The sequence below is a fragment of the Acinonyx jubatus genome, chromosome A3, assembly GCF_027475565.1.
Source record: "Acinonyx jubatus isolate Ajub_Pintada_27869175 chromosome A3, VMU_Ajub_asm_v1.0, whole genome shotgun sequence".
Lineage (NCBI taxonomy): Eukaryota > Metazoa > Chordata > Mammalia > Carnivora > Felidae > Acinonyx > Acinonyx jubatus.
In genome coordinates, this window is record NC_069388.1 from 63,922,543 (window position 1) to 63,943,064 (window position 20,522).

At 36.1% G+C, this 20,522-nt stretch overlaps 1 protein-coding gene across 5 annotated transcripts in view; it reads right to left on the reverse strand.

The window, feature by feature from the left end:
* Positions 1–20,522, reverse strand: part of SRBD1 (S1 RNA binding domain 1) — a 385,358-nt gene that overhangs the window by 314,155 nt on the left and 50,681 nt on the right. For all 5 annotated transcript variants that reach the window (XM_053200547.1, XM_053200548.1, XM_027072539.2 and 2 more), the window contains exons 12-14: positions 17,883–18,040; positions 14,630–14,720; positions 13,788–13,895 (exon numbers count right to left, since the gene is read on the reverse strand). In XM_053200547.1, the coding sequence (XP_053056522.1) occupies positions 13,788–13,895; positions 14,630–14,720; positions 17,883–18,040 (357 nt within the window). The remainder of the gene's footprint in view (positions 1–13,787; positions 13,896–14,629; positions 14,721–17,882; positions 18,041–20,522) is intronic.

A 20,522-nucleotide genomic window follows, 5' to 3' on the forward strand; every position in this document is an offset into this window, starting at 1 on the left:
TGATTCTGTACAACCTGAACATTCCTAATTAAAAAAAAAAAACTTAAATATTCCCAAATAATCAATTGAACATGTTTTTGTTGTTGTTTTTAATGTCAGCCAAAAGTGAGAGAAAACAGCTCTTTAATGCCAAAGAAAAGAGGAAAATATGAATCAGAACGGGCCAAAGAGTTAAAAATCTCAAGGTAAAACTCTATCCATTCATAATGTGTTAATAATGTGATCTTATTCCTTACACATCTAATTTATTGTGGGACTATGATAAAACACAAGACTTAAAATTACAGAATATAAGTACATTCATTTTGTATTTACTACATAGCTATGTTCACTACAACACAGAATTCAGAGTAAATCAAGACGGCTCTGGGCCCTAATCACAGAGACATTTAGCATCCCAAAAGATCTATACTACAACCCTATAATAGGGTTTCTACCTTTACCAAGTACACCATTTACAGAGAGGTCTGTGAATAATTATTTCATTTACATTTATAAACATTAGAATCTTAAAAACTCTTCTATGCAACTGATGTCTCTATGACAGAAAATACGATTTATCTGATGTATACACTTTAATAACAGAACTATGTACATATGAAAATGGTAAAACCCACTCCACTTTTACGATCACAGTAAAATGTCAGTTTGGAAGAGAATCTAGGAGTGTAAGAGTATACATGCACAAACTCAGATGGAGAAAAAAATAAAACAATTGCTTAAAATAAGGTGTTGTTCCTTCTATTTCTAAAGGTTATCAAAAATACTCACAAAGTCCCAAAGTTCATCACTTATTACCTTAAAGCTGAACACATTATTGTTTTAATTTACATTTTTAGGTTCTGTTATAGCAAATACACTTGTCTAAACAGAACATCTGTTTTGGTTATAATACACTGTATCTTTGGCAAAAACTTATAATAAAACTAACAAAAACAATCAAAAATCTTTATTGGATCTGGCAACAAAAGCAGATTTGTAACCAAAAACCTTAAGAGGAGAAATGACCATCACTGGGCTCTTGGCCAGTTCTAATCTAAGTCAATAAACAAAGATCTGCAAGAAGGGCTACAGCAAAGAGGGGTGGATGTACCTCCTGCAGATACTTAGATCGGACTTAGGGATACAGAAACACATGGGTTACAAAGCTAGTAAAAAATATTTTATTTTCATCAAAAACTGTCAAACTGAATCTGAATCCAAATAGTATTTTAAAACCACACACACACATCCACATCCACCCATAATGACTCATTCCTTATGTTTCCTCTCCAACTAGCTCACTGAAATGGTCATTTAAATATGTATTTTTTAAAAGTACTCTGGCCACTTCAACAAAATGAACATAATTCATATGAGTTGTAAAATAATTTTTCTTTAAAATTTACTTACTGTCACAAGCATCCCAGAAAGGAAGCCTTTATAAACAAGAGTCCAGTGTTTATGACAGTCACAGAAACGGAGAGAGAAGTAACAATCAATAGGTGAAGGGCAGGGCACCTGGGTGGCTTGGTTAAGTATCTGACTCTTGATTTTGGCTGAGGTCATGATTCCAGCCTCATGGGATAGAGCCCTGCATCAGAGCTCCATGCTGAGTGTGGAGCCTGCTTAAGATTTTCTCCCTCTCGCTCTCTTTCTTTCTCCCTCCCTCTCCCCCCTCACAGGTTAGCGCTCTGTCTCTCTCTCTCTCTAAAGAATAAAAAAAAAAATTATATAAAAAAATAGGTGAAGGGCAATAAAATCCTAGAATATCACAGTACATTTTCTCAAGCCATCAGTGTAGAGGGAAGTGAGACAAATATTCTATCACTCTAACTTGTCATTAAGCATAATAATCAAACTAATATCCAAAAAACACTTTTAGGCTCTCCCAAGTTTCAAGACTAAGTCATGGCCTTTATCACTGCTATAAACTGAAGATGGAGAAGACCATATTTTTAAATACAAACAAACTGCTTTTACACTCCACATGGAAAGCAGAAATTATTGCACTAGTCAAAAGTAAATAATAGCAACTGGAGTGCCTGGGTGGCTCAGTTGGTTGAGTGTCCAACTTCAGTTCAGGTCATGATCTCATGGGTTGTGAGTTTGAGCCCCACGTTGGGCTCTGTGAGGACAGCTCAGATCCTGGAGCCTGCTTCGGATTCTGTGTCTCCCTCTCTCTCTCTGCCCTCCTCTGCTCGTGCTCTGTCTCTCTCTTTCTCTCTCAAAAATAAATAAACATTAAAAAAGATAAGTAAATAACAGCAACCACAGCAGTTTCTCCTCCATATAAAATAACTTCAACTTCACAACATAATGAGCTTTACATAGCTAGACAATCTTAAGTCACATAGCTAAGCTTATTGATTTGACGGAAAGCAAATATCCTTAAACCAAAACAAAACAAAAAAATAGGTCCAGGTGGTTCAGGGTATCTGCTACACGTTATTCTGACAGAATCCTCAACGGTCAGATTTGAAGGAAACTTTAAAATCATCCCATTGACGGGGCGCCTGGGAGGCTCAGTCGGTTAAGCGGCCGACTTCGGCTCAGGTCATGATCTCGCGGTCCGTGAGTTCGAGCCCTGCGTCGGGCTCTGTGCTGACAGCCCAGAGCCTGGAGCCTGTTTCAGATTCTGTGTCTCTCTCTCTCTGACCCTCCCCTGTTCATGCTCTGTCTCTCCCTGTCTCAAAAATAAATAAAATGTTAAAAAAAAATTAAAAAAAAAATCATCCCATTGAAATCTCTACTGAAAATTCCTTCGGGCATCACAAAAGTCACTTGTCCCTGTTCCAGTTCATCTTGTTAGATTAGGTTCGACAACTGAAGTGTTTCAAAAACTTTTTTGAACCTGATTCTAATACACCTCAATATCCACAAACTTGAAAACCTTGACTAAATCAGTGAGTAGAATGTTAATACAATGTCTGTGGCAAGCCGCTAGAGACCTCACACCAGACATCAATTCAGTAGCTAATCAGTTCCTTTTGGGAGCCACGTAACCAAATCTCTATTTCTCTAGTTCCTCCATAAAAGTATCAAGAGACTATTCAAAGCTGTGCTGAGATCTAGCTGTGTCTACCAGTTCTACCCTTCCACACAGAAAATGAAACCGGATAAAGCCAAAATGTTTTATTTATAAGCAACACACACTGATTTCCAGTGGATATACTCTATTGTCCCTTCCTAAGTGCACATAAACCATCCTTTTCTGATTTCATAATGGCCTTACCTGACCAAGATCACACTCAACAGTCATTTGCATTATCTATCTGAATTCTCCTTTGGAACATTAAAACAACATCTGCCTCTCTCTAAGCTTCCACAGTTTCTCAATAATTAACCAACGGTGGCACCAAAATTTTATTCCCAAGTCCACCCAGAGCTCTAGGAAATATTTCATCTGAGCTGAAAGATGAAATAAGAAATGTGAACTCTCTTCCTGATGCCCTATTTTAGTTACATTTTGGTTTTTGTTGGTGATCCTTATCCTATCTTGTCAGCCGCAAATCATTCTAACCTGCCAATCAAAAGAGGAGGTGAATAACTCTACTTTCTCACAGCCCCTGATGAGGAGGTGATATAATCTACAAGCAGTGTGATCTCTTGTCTCACTCTTTTTCCTAAGATAATCATTATAAATCTTTTCTGATACACTTAACGTTTATGGGAAGGTAGTAAACAGAGGGATTCAGGCCTGAAGCTTTAGTCTTCCTGTACTATTTTTGGCAGATCGGTGATTCTTCTGCTACACACTCTTGGTTACTTACACTTTTTTCAGCTTTGTATTTGTCCTTTTGAAATATACAATGGACTCGCGCTCGCTTCCACAGCACATATACTGAAACATACAATGGACTCAAAACCTGCAGCCAACACACATAAATTGATTTAGTTCCCAGTCTTTTACTGGTGGTAAAGCCCCTGGAAGTCAACATGCACTATTCGGAACATGATGGAATACATGAATTTTAAATCATATGATTAAACACACAGGGCTAAATCAAATACTAGATATTGGCAGATATCAAAAAATTAAGAAAAATATGTAAGTGTAAAATTAAAATTGATCCAAACTTCATTTGGCAAAGAACCATTCTTGTGTAAGGTAATTTACAGCCTTCTTCTAGAAAAGAAAAAAATTCTTCATAGAATGCCTCAGCAATGTTCTGCTATATTTTTATAGGTCTAAGACTTAGCAAACCAGTCACCCAACCTATTTTGTTTGTTTTCTAGTGTAATTATCCTACCTTCTCTTTTTCTATAGTATTTTGTTACCAAGACTGAATCTCTAAATTGGCCTACTAGAAGCCTTTACCTTTGCAAGAAGATTATCAAAAAATTCACCTACGTAAATGTAGCGTTTGGAAAGTTTTGACACAAGGAAGTTTAACTAAGAAAATTCTATCCATTAATTTAATTTCTTCCAGAGGATTTGGAAAGGATCGTAGTTCATAATTTTAGTGGTAGAGCATATTAGTCCAGCTTACATTTCCCAATGTGTAGAGGGTTGTAACCCTATTTTCTTTCCTTAAGAGGATCTTTTGCAATATTATAGAATAATCTGAATTACATATCTAAGAGTTTCCCAACTTCTCATTAAGGATTCCTACAATCTTCTTATCTCTTTGCATTTATAAAAAAAATTCTTAATGTTTATTTATTTTTCAGAGAGAGAGAGAGAGAGAGAGAGAGAGAGACACAGAGTGTGAATGGGGGAGAGGCAGAGAGCAAGGGAGACACAGAATCTGAAGCAGGCTCCAGGCTCTGAGCTGTCAGCCCAGAGCCCGATGCGGGGCCCGAATTCAAGGACCATGAGATCATGACCTGAGCTGAAGTTGGCCACTTAACCAACTGAGCTACCCAGGCACCCCTGAAAGAGAACATTTCTTGAAGAAGACTGTTGGAATGCTGTGGCTTTTGTCCTGCTGCCTGAAAATCTGAAAATCTCACGGAGAGGAGTGTCTCACTCCCCCTGTGCCAGGTGAGAGGGGCCTCCCTGGGTCCAATATGTGAGTGTGACATTAGAAGAGAACAGATGCAAACACAAGCACAGGGGTAGGCGAGGGGATGCAAGGGGAGAGAAAGACAGAGAGAGAATAACAAAGGCAGAGAGCTGTACCAGGGATAAGTTGCTGATCCCCCTTTTAGAGGAGACAAGGATGTATGAACCAAACAGGCCTGTAGAAGGAAGTGTTGGGGGGTGGGGTGCTCTAAAGAGAGTCTGTCCAAGAGGACTGAGTAGCAAAGTGATTCAGACAACAGCAGTCTGCCTAAAACCCAGGACTGAAGAAGGGGGGTCAGGGTCAGCCTGAGAATATTATCTGCCAAGTCACAGCAATGGCATTTCAAAGATCCTATTGGGGAAGGTAACAAAAATAAAAGTCAAGTTTTTAAAAAACACCCCATATAAATTACCAACTGTATGTGCGCCACCCAGAGGGCCCTATGCTCAAACTGCAACTGTCACCACTGTGTAGACTATTCACTTCTTCCCAACTCTGAACACTATACTTAAAGGAATCAGAAAATTCAGCTAGTGGGTTGAGAAGAAAGAAAACAATAACAAGGAAGGAAGAGTGAGGAAGCTAACCATGCCCCCTGCAAACCCCTAGGGTGAAGTGGTGTTTCCCAGAGTGAAACAGACATGACATGGAATTTAATGCCTATCAAGTTTGGAGGCTTGATTATTACACTAAAGAAGATATTTCAATTACTGAAGTGAGACTGTTCTCAGGACTAAAAGGGACTGACAGAGCTGAGACCTGTCTATTATTTCAGCCAGGGATGAAAGAACTACTCCAAACATGAGTTGAGTGGGCATGGGAGGGAAAGAAGTAGTTGTTTTCTTCTTGCACCTTTACTGAGTCTATCTCATTCGATGACACGTTTACACGTGATAAATACTTGTGGAATGAATACACAAATAAAGTATATAAAAATATTGATACCATTCTTGGTGAGATTACACATTATTTTTATTTTCCTCTTTGTATTTTCCTGGATTTTTCAAAATCTCTTTTAAGCATGCTTCAAAATATATACATATATATATATACACACACATATATTTAATTGCCAGAGAACAATGTCACACACGTTTCAGTAGGCATTCATACCCAGAGTAAACAAATAAAAGAAATAAGTAATTCTTAATTCAAAAGTGTAAACTGAGATGATTAAAAATGATCACTGAATTTTACCTTATGTTTTATGTCTTTCATGTCTGAAAACACCAAATTTTAAATTTAAAGTAGATTAAAAACAGAAAAGCAGGTGGAGGGGAGGCAAACAAAAATAGAAAATCAAGTTATAACCTTGTTTTCCAGTAATATGGAAGATCAGTCTCCTGGACCGATATTTTATTGAAAACAACAAAAAGTCCTAGATGTAATACATTTTCTTATTTAAAAAGTTAATTGGCAAGAAAGAAATACTCAAGCTAAAAAAAAAGTGAAGTGAATGTGGGAACCTTGATTTCTGAAGCTGACATTCACCTGAGGGCAGGTGCTCAACCAGGTGAATTTTATTTTCCATCTTCAAGGTCTCACAGAGCTTCACACAACTAGAGGATTAAAATATAAAACCCAGGGTCCACCTACAATATATGTTAAGAAAAGACTCCCCCAACTACCCTTACACACACAAAACCCCCAGGTTAAATCCCCAGTGTGTGTGTGTGTGTGTGTGTGTGTGTGTGTGTGTGTGTGTGTGTGTGTATATATATATATATATATATATATATATAAAATCCTAAAGGGTAAACCCCCAGTATAAGGGTCAAAGAAAAATAAGCTCACTAAACCCTACCCCCTGGATACTGTGCTAAAAAATGGACTATCTCAACCCTTGTCATAGGGGGAATCTCTGATGAGAACATGGAACAGTAAGTCATCTCTCTAGTGTGCAGCCTAAATTCACAATACCTAGGTAGCCAGAAAAAAAATCTCAACCTGAGAATTCAAGTGATTCCAAACCAGTGGTGTCTACAGGAGCCTGACAGAAGTAAGTACAAATCCTCATTGAAGCATCTCCCCATCAATGCAGGCCTCGATGAATTCCCACAGATAAAGTTCCATGAAAATAGAAGTTTTCAATATAAATTAACCGAACAGAAAAGGAAACAAAACAGCAGAACCAGCAGTAAAAACAGATAGCAGAAATAGACTTTCAAGGATTGTCATTACTAGAATTATCACAGACTATAAAATAACAATGGTTAGTATGATTAAGGAAGTAAAAGATAGATTTGAAAATATATTCAGGAATGACAAAAGACTATAAGAATGATCAAGCAGGTTTGAAAAAATACAGAGCTTCTAGAAATGAAAAATAGAACTGACAATAAAAATTACTACAGATGGCAGCCACACTTGTGGTGAGCATAGTATAATGTACAGAGTTGTTGAATCACTACATCCTACACCGGAAACTAATGTAACATCGTGTGTCAACTACACTAAAATAAAATAAAAAATTACATGAATGGATGTCAAATCTCCACAAATTAAATTGTAGAGCCAACTTAATCCCAATCAAAACCCCAGCAGGACCATTTGTAGAAAATGAAAAGCTAATTCTACAGTTTATGTAGAAGAACAAAGGCCCTACGATAGCCAAAACAATTTTTAAAAAGAACAAAAGTGAAGGACTTACACTATCTAATTTCATGACTTGTTAGTGTTAAGATATATAGATCAATTAAACAACAGACTCCAGAAATACATTCACAGGTGTATGGTGAGCTGATTTCCAAGAAGGATGCCAAAGCGGTTCAATGGGGAAAGGAAAATCTTTCACAAATGGTACTGGAATAGTTCATAGTCATAGGCAAAAAAAAGAACTTTATACCATGTATAAAAATTAACTTTAAACAGGTTATGGACAAATCCCATACTACCCATGCCTGGAAATAAATACTGAAATTATGGCTGATAAGTTTTTACTAACAGGTTTAAAACTAAAGATACATCAAAGATCAAAAATAATCAATTGCCAAACAAAAGGAAGTGACTAAAATAAGGTGAAACCAAACAAGAGAATTAAAGACATAAAAGGAGAAAGAGAAGGAGGAGAAAAATGAGGAAGGAGAAAGAAAGTAGGAGGGAGAAGACAGGAGGAAAAGAAAGAAATCAGATGGCTCTGTTTACAAAATACTACAGCTGGTCACAAAGGCCTTAAGAAAGAAAGGGAAAAATCAGCATCCATTCTTCTTTCAAAACTACTCTCAAGCTAATTTACAGCCTTCAACTCTTTGTTTTTGTTACCTAAGCTGATTAAGGTTCTCTGGTTAATTTTTAGTTTCTTTCTTAAAGAATAAAGCTTTAAAGCAACCATATAAGTAGCTGAGAAAATAATGAGGTTTTATGTCTTCACAAAGAAAAGTCAAAAGACTCAAAGAAAAATTAGGGAAACAAAAACTTGCATTTAAAAAAAAAAACAAAACCTTGATATTCTTGGATATAGGAGAGGTTTAGGAAGATGGCGGCATAGGAGGACACTGGGCTCACCACGTCCTGCTGATCACTTAGATTCCACCTACACCTGCCTAAATAACCCAGAAAACCTCCAGAAGACTAGCAGAACGGATTCTCCAGATATAGGAGAGGTTCATATTTTCTACAAATACTAATAAGCTTTTTAATATTCTAGACTCAAGAATAATAAAAAACTCAAAAGCCATTAAGAAAAAAGACAGATACATCTTAAAAAACAAAATTTAGAATTCTATATGAAATAAGGTTTAAATTCTTAAATTTAAACACAAAATGGAGAAAACTACTTGTATAATTTGTAAAAATTGGGACAAATCAGGGGCGCCTGGGTGGCTAAGTCGGTTAAGTGCCCAACTTCAGCTCAGGTCACGATCTTGCAGTCCATGAGTTCAAGCCCCGCATCGAGCTCTGTGCTGATAGCTCAGAGTCTGGAGCCTGTTTCAGATTCTGTGTCCCCCTTCTCTCTCTGCCCCTCCCCCACTTATGCTGTCTCACTTTGTCTCTCAAAAAATTAGGACAAATCGATCAATAATTAATATATAAAAACATGTACAAAACATTATGAACAAGATGAAAACCTCCAAAAGAAAAAAAAATGAGCAAAGGACACATGCCATCCACACATACACAAAAAAATCCAGAAATGGCCAGTGAACATACAAAAATATATTTCACTTCATTAATAACACAAGTATATGCTAAATACTGTTCTAAGCAGTTTATATATATATTATATATACATTTATATTTATTATTATTTAACCATCACAACAATTCTGTAAAATGGGTACTATTATCATCTCCTTTTATGGATGATGAAACTGAAAGGTTAGGTAATTTGTCCAAACTCACACAAGTAGTTAATAAGCAGTGATGCTGGGATTTCAACTATGTAATTAAAACAAAAATGACAGAGCAAGCATGCACTGTACTAACACCCAAGGTCCCCGGAAAATGGGAACAGACACCCTAGGTAAGAGCATCAATTAGCATAGTCACTCTAAAAGACAGCATGGCAATGAAATTCAAAAGCCCTACAAATATTTGAAAATTTTCTCAAGCAATAATTCATACCACCCAAGACAGTGATTACATGGGGTGGAGGCACTCCACGGAAAAACACATAAGGAGCCTAAAAGCTGGGAACAAGGACATTCACTTTACTCATCTTTAAACTGTATACAGAGGTTCTATATTCTTTGGATATATTTCACAATAAGAAATCCTTTCTTTCCTTACCATTTTATCCGGACCTTTATATGGACTTGTGACATAAATGTTTTTAAGTAATGACATCCCAAATTAGCCAACATAATGAGAAGAAGGAAAAATAGCAGGGAAATAATCTCAGTAATAGACTCAGTTTGGTAATTAAGCATATTTCAGTTTAGGAGCAGTGGTCAGGTACATCTTCAAACCTGTACTTCATTTCTTAGAATGTATTGTAAAGAAATAAAGGATGTGTAGAGATCTAAGCACAAAAACATTTATTATAGCTTTACTGATAATGGTGATGATTAGAAAAAGCCAGCTGTCACACAATGAGGAATGTCTAAAATATAAGTTCAGGGGCGCCTGGGTGGCTCAGTCAGTTAAGCGGCCGACTTTGGCTCAGGTCATGATCTCGCAGTCCGTGAGTTCGAGCCCCGCGTCGGGCTCTGTGCTGACAGCTCAGAGCCTGGAGCCTGCTTCAGATTCTGTGTCTCCCTCTCTCTGACCCTCCCCTGTTCATGCTCTGTCTCTCCCTTTCTCAAAAACAAATAAACGTTAAAAAAATAAAAATAAAAATAAACAAACAAACAAATAAATAAATAAATAAAATAGAAGTTCATATAAGAGTTTATCTGTAGTAATTTTAAATGATTTTGTAAAGTCCATTTATTGGCATGCGAATATATTAAGTGGGAGAAATGTAAAACATGTACAGTGTGAGTCCCTTTTTATAACATACACACACAATCTAGAAATATGCTCTAAAATATAAATAACAATTTTGCTAATAGAAAAACCTATCACTTATCTGTGTTTTCCAATGTGCGATAATAAATATTAAAATCTTTAAAGAAATGATGTTTGTTTTTTAATTTTAAGGCAAAAGATTTTCATTACCTTCAGTCTTAGGCATTTTTAACAAATGAGTTTAACCCTTCGCGGTTCAAGCTTTTCTCTGCATTTCAGTTAGACTCTGGAAGATACAACAACTCAAGCAACAAAATTGAGATTCCTTAAATTATATTTCTTTTCTATGAAATGGCTGACACACTACTGGAATGAAAGAAGAAGAAAGAAGTCTAATGTGTAGTTTACAGTACACTTCCAACTTTAAACATGTCTAAGTAACTAAGCCTTAGCATAGTTCTAATTAAGTTCTACAACTTAATTCCAGGGTTTTTTTTCCTCCTTTAGTAATTGGGATTTGGAGCTTTCAAAGACTTCCCCCATAGTATGTATAAATAGTAGAGTCTAAGATATTTTAAGAGTAGGGAGAGAAATGGGATAGGGAAGTTGGATGGATGGGTCAAAGTACATGGGGTTTATGAGTCAGGAGGTAAGTCACACAGTATGTTAACCTATGACAGATATGCCAAGGAAAAAGTATTGGAAAGAACAGATAAGAGAAAATATGCTGGTGGATGTGTTAGGAAAAGATTTTTCAGAATGAATAACTGACAGGATTATACTAATGCATATCAGATTATCTGTACAGGGGATAGTAAAAATGACTGCGAAAGAAAGTATGGAAATTTCAACTTCAATATAGTCTGTAATGTAACTTCAAAGTGTTAGATGAGAAAATAGTGTTTTCTGTAGAGGCAAGGTGAACTGACAAAAAAATGAAATCAGCTGATTTTCCTAAAGCACTCACTATAAATTCTGATTAGGTATTTGCATTGTTTAAGGACTTCAAAACCACCTACTAAAATATTAGCAAACAGATTTACAGTACATAAAAAATACACTATGATTAAGTGGGGCTCAAATCAGAACTGCAAAGATGGTTCAAGTGTAAGAAATCTACTACTATAATTCAGCATAATGATAGACCAAAAGACGAAAAAACACACACAATTACAGCAGAATTCTAAAGAAGCATAAACGTTCTTTCTTGATTTTTAAAACAATAAAAAAGGAATCAGTATTTTTCAACATGCATGAAAAAAAAAAGATTTCCTTTAAGTGATTTTTGAGAAATATACAAAAGTCAGTATTAGACTTGAGGGAGGTGCTAGAAGCATTCTCATAAAAGTAAAGGAAGGAAAAAAAAGGGTCTAATATCATTACTAATATTTAATAGCTTTTCAAAGATATTGCAAAGTACCATTAAACAAGAGCAGAAAATCAAAACGTATAGAACTTGAAAAGGAATTCATCATCTTTTGCAAATGATATGACCATTTACCTAGAAATCCAAGAGAATCAACTAAAAAAACTAATTATAAACAATGAAAGAATTCTGTGCTATGGCTAGGGACAAAATTAACATAAAAATGGTATTCTTTTATACAGAGATAAAGTAATGTAGTAAAATAATTCTTAATAGATACACAAAAGGAGATAAATACAAAAGAAAGTTTTAATATTTAATATACAAGATAATTATGAAGAAAACTTCAGTGCTACTGAAAGCAAAACTACTCCCCATTTTAAAGATGAAGTGAAGTGAAGCTCAGAGAGGCACAGGGAGTCTTCCTAACTTGCCTGGCCAGTAAATGGTGACAAAAAAGACGGACCTAGATTTGTCGGACTCCAAAATTCATCTTTTCCACGCAAGATATTGCTGAAAGTTCAGTCAATGGATACTCCATAAGCAAAACCAGAAAAATTCAAGAAACCTTCACTATTTAATATTTTCAATGATTTGAAAGTTCTATTTATTTAAAAAAAAATTTTTTTTATGTTTATTTACTTTTGAGCCAGAGACAAACAGCATGAGTGGGGGAGGGGAAGAGAACGAGGGAGACAGAATCTGAAGCAGGCTGCAGCCTCTGAGCTGTCAGCACAGAGCCCAACACGGGGCTCGAACCCACGAACTGTGAGATAGTGATCTGAGCCGAAGTCAGACACTTAACCAACTGAGCCACCCAGGTGCCCTGAAAGTTCTATTTATAAGCACTTAAAATGTACCCAAGATATTTTTATGAAAGTAACATGAACAAGTTACAGAAAAATCAGAGAAGCTGCCTGAAATAAACTGAATTAGCTCTATCAGGTCCTTGTATTAGGCTCTCAAAAGGAGTAGATGTATATGCACACTTCCCAGGATAGGGAAGATCCCCAGTATTCCCCACACTACCCTGAACAAGAAGAGGGAGAGGGAAAAAAGCTGAGGTAGACATTTCAATCTGGTCCTTTCCTTAACCATGGCCCTGTGGTACCTACAGTTTGTCCCTGACTTCCTAATCCCCTTCGGTTACTCTGCATTTGTTTTCCTGACATCTTGATTACACTCTTGGCACATGGAACGCTATACTAGATACGAGACCCCCCTCTCTTTTGGCCTATCTCCATGGATCCTAGAATTCTTCTCATGCTAGGTTTTGTTTGTTGGTCCTGTCAGTCACATACTCATCAGTTGTGACTTATAGTTAGTTATGATATTTCTCAAACAGCAGTGGAAAATGGTGCTCGTGCACTCTTCCCTAGATATCAGGTATAGTAATTCTCTTCTCTTGTAGAATTAAACTCTTAAGAACTTAATATTCTACTGTAGTTTGGAAAAGGTAAGCATGGCTACCTGAGGTACAAAGGGAAAGTAAGAAAACAATGGTGAACGAAAGTACTACTATTATAGTTCTAGGGGCAGGACTGGAGAAATGGGTGATGCGAATCCAAAGCTATTCAGAAGTTAACTAGATAACTATATGAAATGAAAGCCTGTGATGAAGACACAAATAAGAAAGGAATATCAGAAGTGCTCTGAATGTATAATACTTACCTTGGCTCTCAGTTCTGAAAACCAACAATTTATAGGCATCAGAACTTTGGGAGAAAAAAGCTAAGTTATCCACAGTCCTATGTACCAGTTAGTAGTTAATTAGAGCCCTCATGCAAGGTACAGCCTGGAAAACCCCATGAAAACAGGTAAATCCTACATTGCTATTCCTGTGATAGTTTTCAGGATACTGAAACTCAAATTTCTCTGAGAGACAGACACTTTACATTGTCCTGCAAAGCTCTTGTGAACAGCAAGACATGGTCTACAGGCAAAAAAGAGGCATATCATAAAAAGAGAAGAGAGAACTCATCACAGAAGGAACTACAGAAGTTCCCCTGTCCCTCAAAGAAAACAAACATTCCTAACATCCTTACCAGTAAACAACATCCAGTGGTGCAAAGTAATTTTTCATTATCAGGTCAGCAAAGTAAGCTTCTGTTTCCCGGCAGGCAGTTCCATTTCCAATCACCACCGTGCTGCAGCTTCAAGGGATAAACAAGATGAGAAATGGAATGAGCTCAAGGCTTGCTTCTAAATCAATCAGGAGAAAACGTACAGAATGCACAAATACTATCATACGATGATCTTACTCTCTCCATTGTATCACAAGGGAGACACAGACTTAGGTAGAATTAAGGGCAATGCCGCTGCATTTGCTATGGGAGGCAGAGGACAAATATTTCACTGTGACACAATTAAGAACAATCAGCTTACTTCCCATCTAGAAGGAACCAAATTTAGACATGGATAAGAAACTCTGGTACATTCTACGCCATAATGAAGATGCCATGCCTGAACTATGTGATATATTGTCAAGTAATCTCTGAAGCTTCAAACTACTATCATATCCATTCAAATCCTCAAGTCCATGAAAAAGAATGGAAGAGGAAAGAAGGAAAGAAGGCAGGAAGGACAGATGGACAGGAAGTGAGGGAGAGAGAGAGGAGACAGAGGAAGCCCAAATAAAAGAAGTCAATGCTCACTTTTGCTCATATTACCACCTTTGTTTAGTGAAGGTGGCAGAGGAAGGGAGCAATGTCCCTCCTGAGTCTCCAAATGTAGAGTTCTCCAGCAATTTGCCCCAGCATTGTTTTACATGGTTCCTTCTCTCTCACCAAGGCACTTCCCTTAATCCCTCCCTCCAAATTAGGAGCGTCAAAGGTATCTCTGATTGGCTGAGACAGTGAAGTACTCAAAATGTTACTTATTTTCATACTTGAAATTCAGCAAAAGCCTCTTTATTTTCTCTGCCTCTCGGAAGCCTTGTCCACAATGCAAGTAAACCACATCAGTATGAAGTATCTGACCTTAGAAAAAATGAAAATAAGAAGCCAGTTTGTAACAAATTACAAAACATAACACACAGATGATCTGATTAAGCAATCTGAACCAAAAAAGAGAACTGCTTTGTCTTTTAAAATGCAGCATGAATCATTCATATTCACTAAACTGAATTCTCCCAAAGTACTCTAAAATTTTCTTACCTCCAAAGTTACAAGGACACTACTTTGCTATTTATTATTATTAACAAAATCATTAGGTTAAATATCATGATGCCTAAAAGAGAAATGGTTTTTAACAACACCTAATATCAAGCTAACATTTACTGAATATTAACTATGTGCCAGGCAATGTTGTGATACTATTCTATTTCTTCTTTTGGGTTACAGATATGTGAATTCCTTTACCTTGTATAATTCTTTCAGCTGCATATTTATGACTTGTGTGCTTCTCTATATTATATTTCAGTGAAAAATATATTTGATGGTAACGACCTCAAGAACAGAAATAATGAACTAAGTGACCAATTTAGAATGTTATGAAAAAAACAACAAAATCTCAAAGAAAGGAGAAGGAAAGCAATGATAAAGTTAAAAACAGAAATTAATGAAACAGAAAAAAATATATATAATAGAGGGGATTGGTGAAGTTTAAAGTTAAAAATCACTTGAGAAAAACACATACTTTTAGCAATACTTATCAAGAGAAAGAAAGAAGACACAAATAACTTAAAAAAAAGTTAGATACAAATAAATCATATTACTGGAGCTTCAGCACACATTAAAAAGATACAGAGACTATGATAATCAACTTCATGTTAATTCAGATTAAATGATGCAATGGATAAATTCTTGGAAATGTCTTACCAAAACAGATTGAAAATATATACATACATATATACGTGTGGGAGTGTATATGGTATTTTTAAAAAGTTATCTTACAAGCAGTACAAATAATATCATGTCCAAACACAAATACATATGTTACCTCAACAGATGCAGGAAAAAACACTAATAAAATATACTTCCCACTTACTGTAAAAATGTACACCATAAAAAAAAACAGACCAAGTAGAACTGCAAAATCAAAAACCCATGACTATATCTATAACAAAGCATCTCCAGAAAACCAAAGGATGATCAATTGGGAATAACATAACTATCAAGGCCGACATGTATGGGCATTTCTGTGGGAGCAAGAAGAAAGAAGCAATGAAGTATCTCATGGACCAAAAATATCAAAAAGCACTTCCCTGGGAAAAAGACCTTTGCACACTCTTAATTTATAGGTCAGTATAAAGGTTGCCCATTGAGTTCAGGCAGGATTGGAAAACCCTGCTCTCTATGAACTCTTGAAACAAACAAGAAGAATATGCTTTTCAAGACAAAACCCCAACTGAGGACAAACTGCTGAGAATCATATCCACACTGAGCAAGGCAAGGATAAAAGGGGCAAAGGAAAAGGGAGTGAAAGTCCCAGTAAAAGGGAGGAAAGCATTGGGAAAACAGACTCTAGAAAGTAGAAGACCATCTCTTTATTCATATAGATACAGAGGAGCTTTTCCCCCACAATAATTTTGGGAAAAAAATAAGTGATAGTTCTAGAGATATACTGTTAGAAAACCTTTCCTGGTGTTCTATCCAGAAGTTGGAGAAAATGAATTTTATATAAAACTGACCAACAGAAAAGGACCACAATTAAATGCCATATAAAATGATTATTTTTTAAAAACAGGAAATTAAAAAGAGGACACAGAAAGATGTGTCCACAAAACAGAGAAAAATGGTAACCTAATATAGAAGAATGATCTACAAAAAAAATCATAAAAAAAAAGAATAACATAAATCAGAATTAAAAAACCCCAGAAATGAGAGAATTCAAAAGTGAATTAGCATAAAAGAAAAAGTTATTTTAGAAAGAAAAAACAAAACCAAAAGAAACACAAGAATAAATATAACAGGATATAATAATATCCTTTTATATATATATTACATGTAATCTACAATAGCATACAATAATATAAATAAATAAGAGGACCATAAGGTATAAGAAAAATATAAAAGTTAAAAAAATTTAAAGTGAAGAAGTTCACTATAGAACTGAAATGAATTTTTGTAAGCACCAAATGAAAATGCCAAAACTTAAAAACATAGAAATTTAAATAACGAACTCAATAGATAGCTTTAATTGCAGATCAGACATACAATAAAACATAATTAATATAAAAACAAACAATAGAAAATAGAAGAATGAAAAACAGAAGAAGTTGAAAGATCTAATATGCATGTAGCTGGAATCCCAGAAAGAAATGGAAAAAACTCTACAAGCCCCAAGCCAAATTCATGCAAAAAACCCGGCAAAAAACAAAACAAACACACACACACACACACACACACACACACACACACACAACTAAGCACATCATAAGAAAATCTCTGAAAACCACAAAGAAAATCTTAGCAGTCAGAGGAAAAAAAATAGCATTACCTTCAAAGGAGCAATAATAAGATTTTTGGTTGATTTTTCATTCTCAACAAAAAGTATAGTAGCCAGAGGTGGGAAAAAACACTAACAAAAAATGAAATGACACCTTTAAAGTACTGAAAGTAACACCAATCCTGAATTCTATACCCAGCAAAAATATCCTTCAAAAAACAAGGGCAAATCAGAAACATTTTAGACAAAAACTGACACAATTTGTCACCAGCTGACCCCACACTAAATTTAACAAGTTAGAGTGTCAGGCAGAAAGAAAATGATCTCAAATAATAACACAGAAATGCAGTAAGAAATAAAGAGCAATAGAAAAAGTAGAGAGTAAGGGAAAAAATGCTGGGCAAAACAAAAATTTCTGGTATTAAAATATATACAGAGTTAAAATGCATCATATATAAATACACTACAATAAACAGAAGTTGCTAGAGGATAGTTATTAAAGCTTGAGCCTAGTTAATCCTCAATATCTCCACTGTGACATAGGAAAGGTCATAAATGTAGTAATATGTTGAGACTTTTCATCACCAAAGAAGGCAAATATGAAGTTTGATTTTCTAGTTTCCATATATGTGAGACAACCATTTTCTAAGCCTCAAAAATTAACATAATTTCCAAACCCTCACAACATATACCATGTAAAAGTTATGACCAGCCAACCAACTTTTATTTGAAAAGCTGAAAGATGTGCTTACTGGTAGGAGAAATTATAGCCAATTTGCAACCATGTTTGTAACCAGGATCCACCCCCATCAGGGTGCGCCCTGGAACAGGACTTGTTAAAAGGAGCTGACGAAGGTTCCGTCCAAACATCATTACTGATTCCTTCTCTGCATCTGATGTTAGTTTGGCCCTTTAGAAACCGAAAAATAAAAGGAAAAAGAACGGATTTAGTTTTTCATTCACCCAAACTCTCTTCCTGAAAAAGAACAAAATTCATTCCACTTATTCTTCACAGGAATACTTATTGTAACAAAATAAAGGAGGGGCACCTGGGTAGCTCAGTCAGTTAAGTGACAGACTCTTGATTTAGGTTCAGGTCATGATGTCAGGATCGTGGGATCAAGCCCCATGTCAGGCTCTGCGCTAAGCATGGAACCTGCTTAAGATTCTCTCTTTCTCCCTCTGTCCCTCCTCTGCTCCTCCACTCTCTCTCAAAAAAAATAAAGAATAAATAAAAAATAAAGGAAAAAACATCATATATAAAATTATACTATGAGTCAATTTTTGCTAACTGCAGTAATACATGGAACCACAAATAATTCTGAAGCAAATCTGAGGAGTTTGTCATACCTATATTCCTTCTCTATCTGCTCTATGCAAAAATCAATATCTATAAATATCTGTGTATGTGAGAGAAATAGAGCATATAAAGACTTGGACATCACATAGAATGTCAAGTTAAAGTTTACCAGCTGATTAAAAATACAAACACAAAATTAGTTTTTGTTTTAATTTTTTTGTAACATTTCTTTATTTTTAGAAAGAGAGAGATAGAGTGTGAGCAAAGGAGAAACAGAGAGGAGAAATAGAACTTGAAGCAGTCTCCAGGGTTTGAACTGTCAGCACAAAGCCCGAAGCAGGGCTCGAACTCACAAACTGCAAGATCATGATCTGAATCAAAGTTGGACGCTTAACTGACTGAGCCACCCAGGTGCCCCACAAACACAAAATTAGTGATAAATTATCAAATCCTAAGTAATCTCTTCTATCAACACTTAAACTTTTACACTTTTATCTGTATGAATCTGAGTATCTAATCATTCAATTCCATTCCCCACATTGAGTCCCCACCCTGTCATTCTCACAGAGATGTGACATGATCAAGGATACCAGTAAGCAGTCCAGAATCTTGCCTCATGTAAATAACTTCCCAGCTTACTCCAAAGAAGTTAGTAAGAGTCTAATTTTAAAACTTTTTCTAGGATAAAATATATATGTCCACGATGGACTTAAAGTCCCCTGGAAACTAAGTTTTCAACACCATTCATCTTAACAAAAGCCCTGAACATTATCATGTCCTGAAATTCTTAATGAATTTTGTAATAAGACATAACAAGCATGTCTTCGCCACTAGACTAGGTTAAGAAATTCATGCCACGGCCACAAGAAAAGAGTACAAAAGCCACTCAAAGTACATTTCATATCAGTGCTGAGGTACAGTTATCTACATATCCAAAGACACACACAGCTGCCTGGGTGGCTTAGTCGGTTAAGTGTCCGACTTCAGCTCAGGTCAAGATCTCATGGTTTGTGGGTTCAAGCGCTGTGTCAGGCTCTGTACTGACAACTCAGAGCCTGGAGCCCACTCTGGATTCTGTATCTCCCTTTCTCTCTGCCCCTTCCCCACTGGTGCACTGTGTCTGTCTGTCTGTCTCTCTCTCTCAAAAATGAATAAACATTAAAAAATGAAAAAAACATTTGAAGACACAGCTAACTAATTTCTGCTTTTCTGTCTTGAGTCTTTTTTTTTTTTTTTTTTTTTTTAGAGAGAGAAAGAGCACATGCACATTTGTGTGTGTGAGTGGGGGAGGGCAGGAGAGACAGGGAGGTTTTTTTTTTAATTTTTTTCAATGTTTATTTATTTTTGAAGGAGAGAGAGAGACAGAGCATGAGCAGAGGAGGAGCAGAGACAGAGGGAGACACAGAATCTGAAGCAGGCTCTAGGCTCTGAGCTGTCAGCACAGAGCCTGACATGAGGCTTGAACTCACACAACAGTGAGATCATAACCTGAACCAAAGTCAGCCACTTAACCAACTGAGCCACCCAGGCACCCCTTGAGAGAGAGAGAATCCTAGGCAGGCTCCAAGCCCAGCAAGGAGCCCAATGTGGGGCTCAATCTCACCACTGTGATATCAGGACCTGTGCCAAAATCAAGAGTCAGATGCTGAACCACCTGAGCCACCCAGGTGCCCCTAAACTGGAGAACTTTCTCAGGTGAATTAAGAATACTAATAGAAAAAAAAAAAAAAAAAACTAATAGAGTAATAAGAAAACAAAGGTAGAGAGAGTGGATGGAAGACATAGAGGAAATATTCCAAGCAATGGAAAACCAAGTAATTTCATATGCTAAGGTAAAAAGAAATACCAAGATATAAGTCAAAACAAAATCCAACCACAAAGGGTTAGGCATGTTCTTCTGAAGAGCCTGGATTTAATCCTAGAGACAAAGAAGAGCCATTGAAGAATTTTAAGTAGAAGAGCATGAAATAATCAGATGAGAGTTTTAGGATGGCAAAGTGAAATGTGTTATTGCAAAATAAAGACAGAGATCATCTATGACCCTAGAAGAGTAATCCAGACAACTAATTATGATGTCCTGAACTAAAACCGT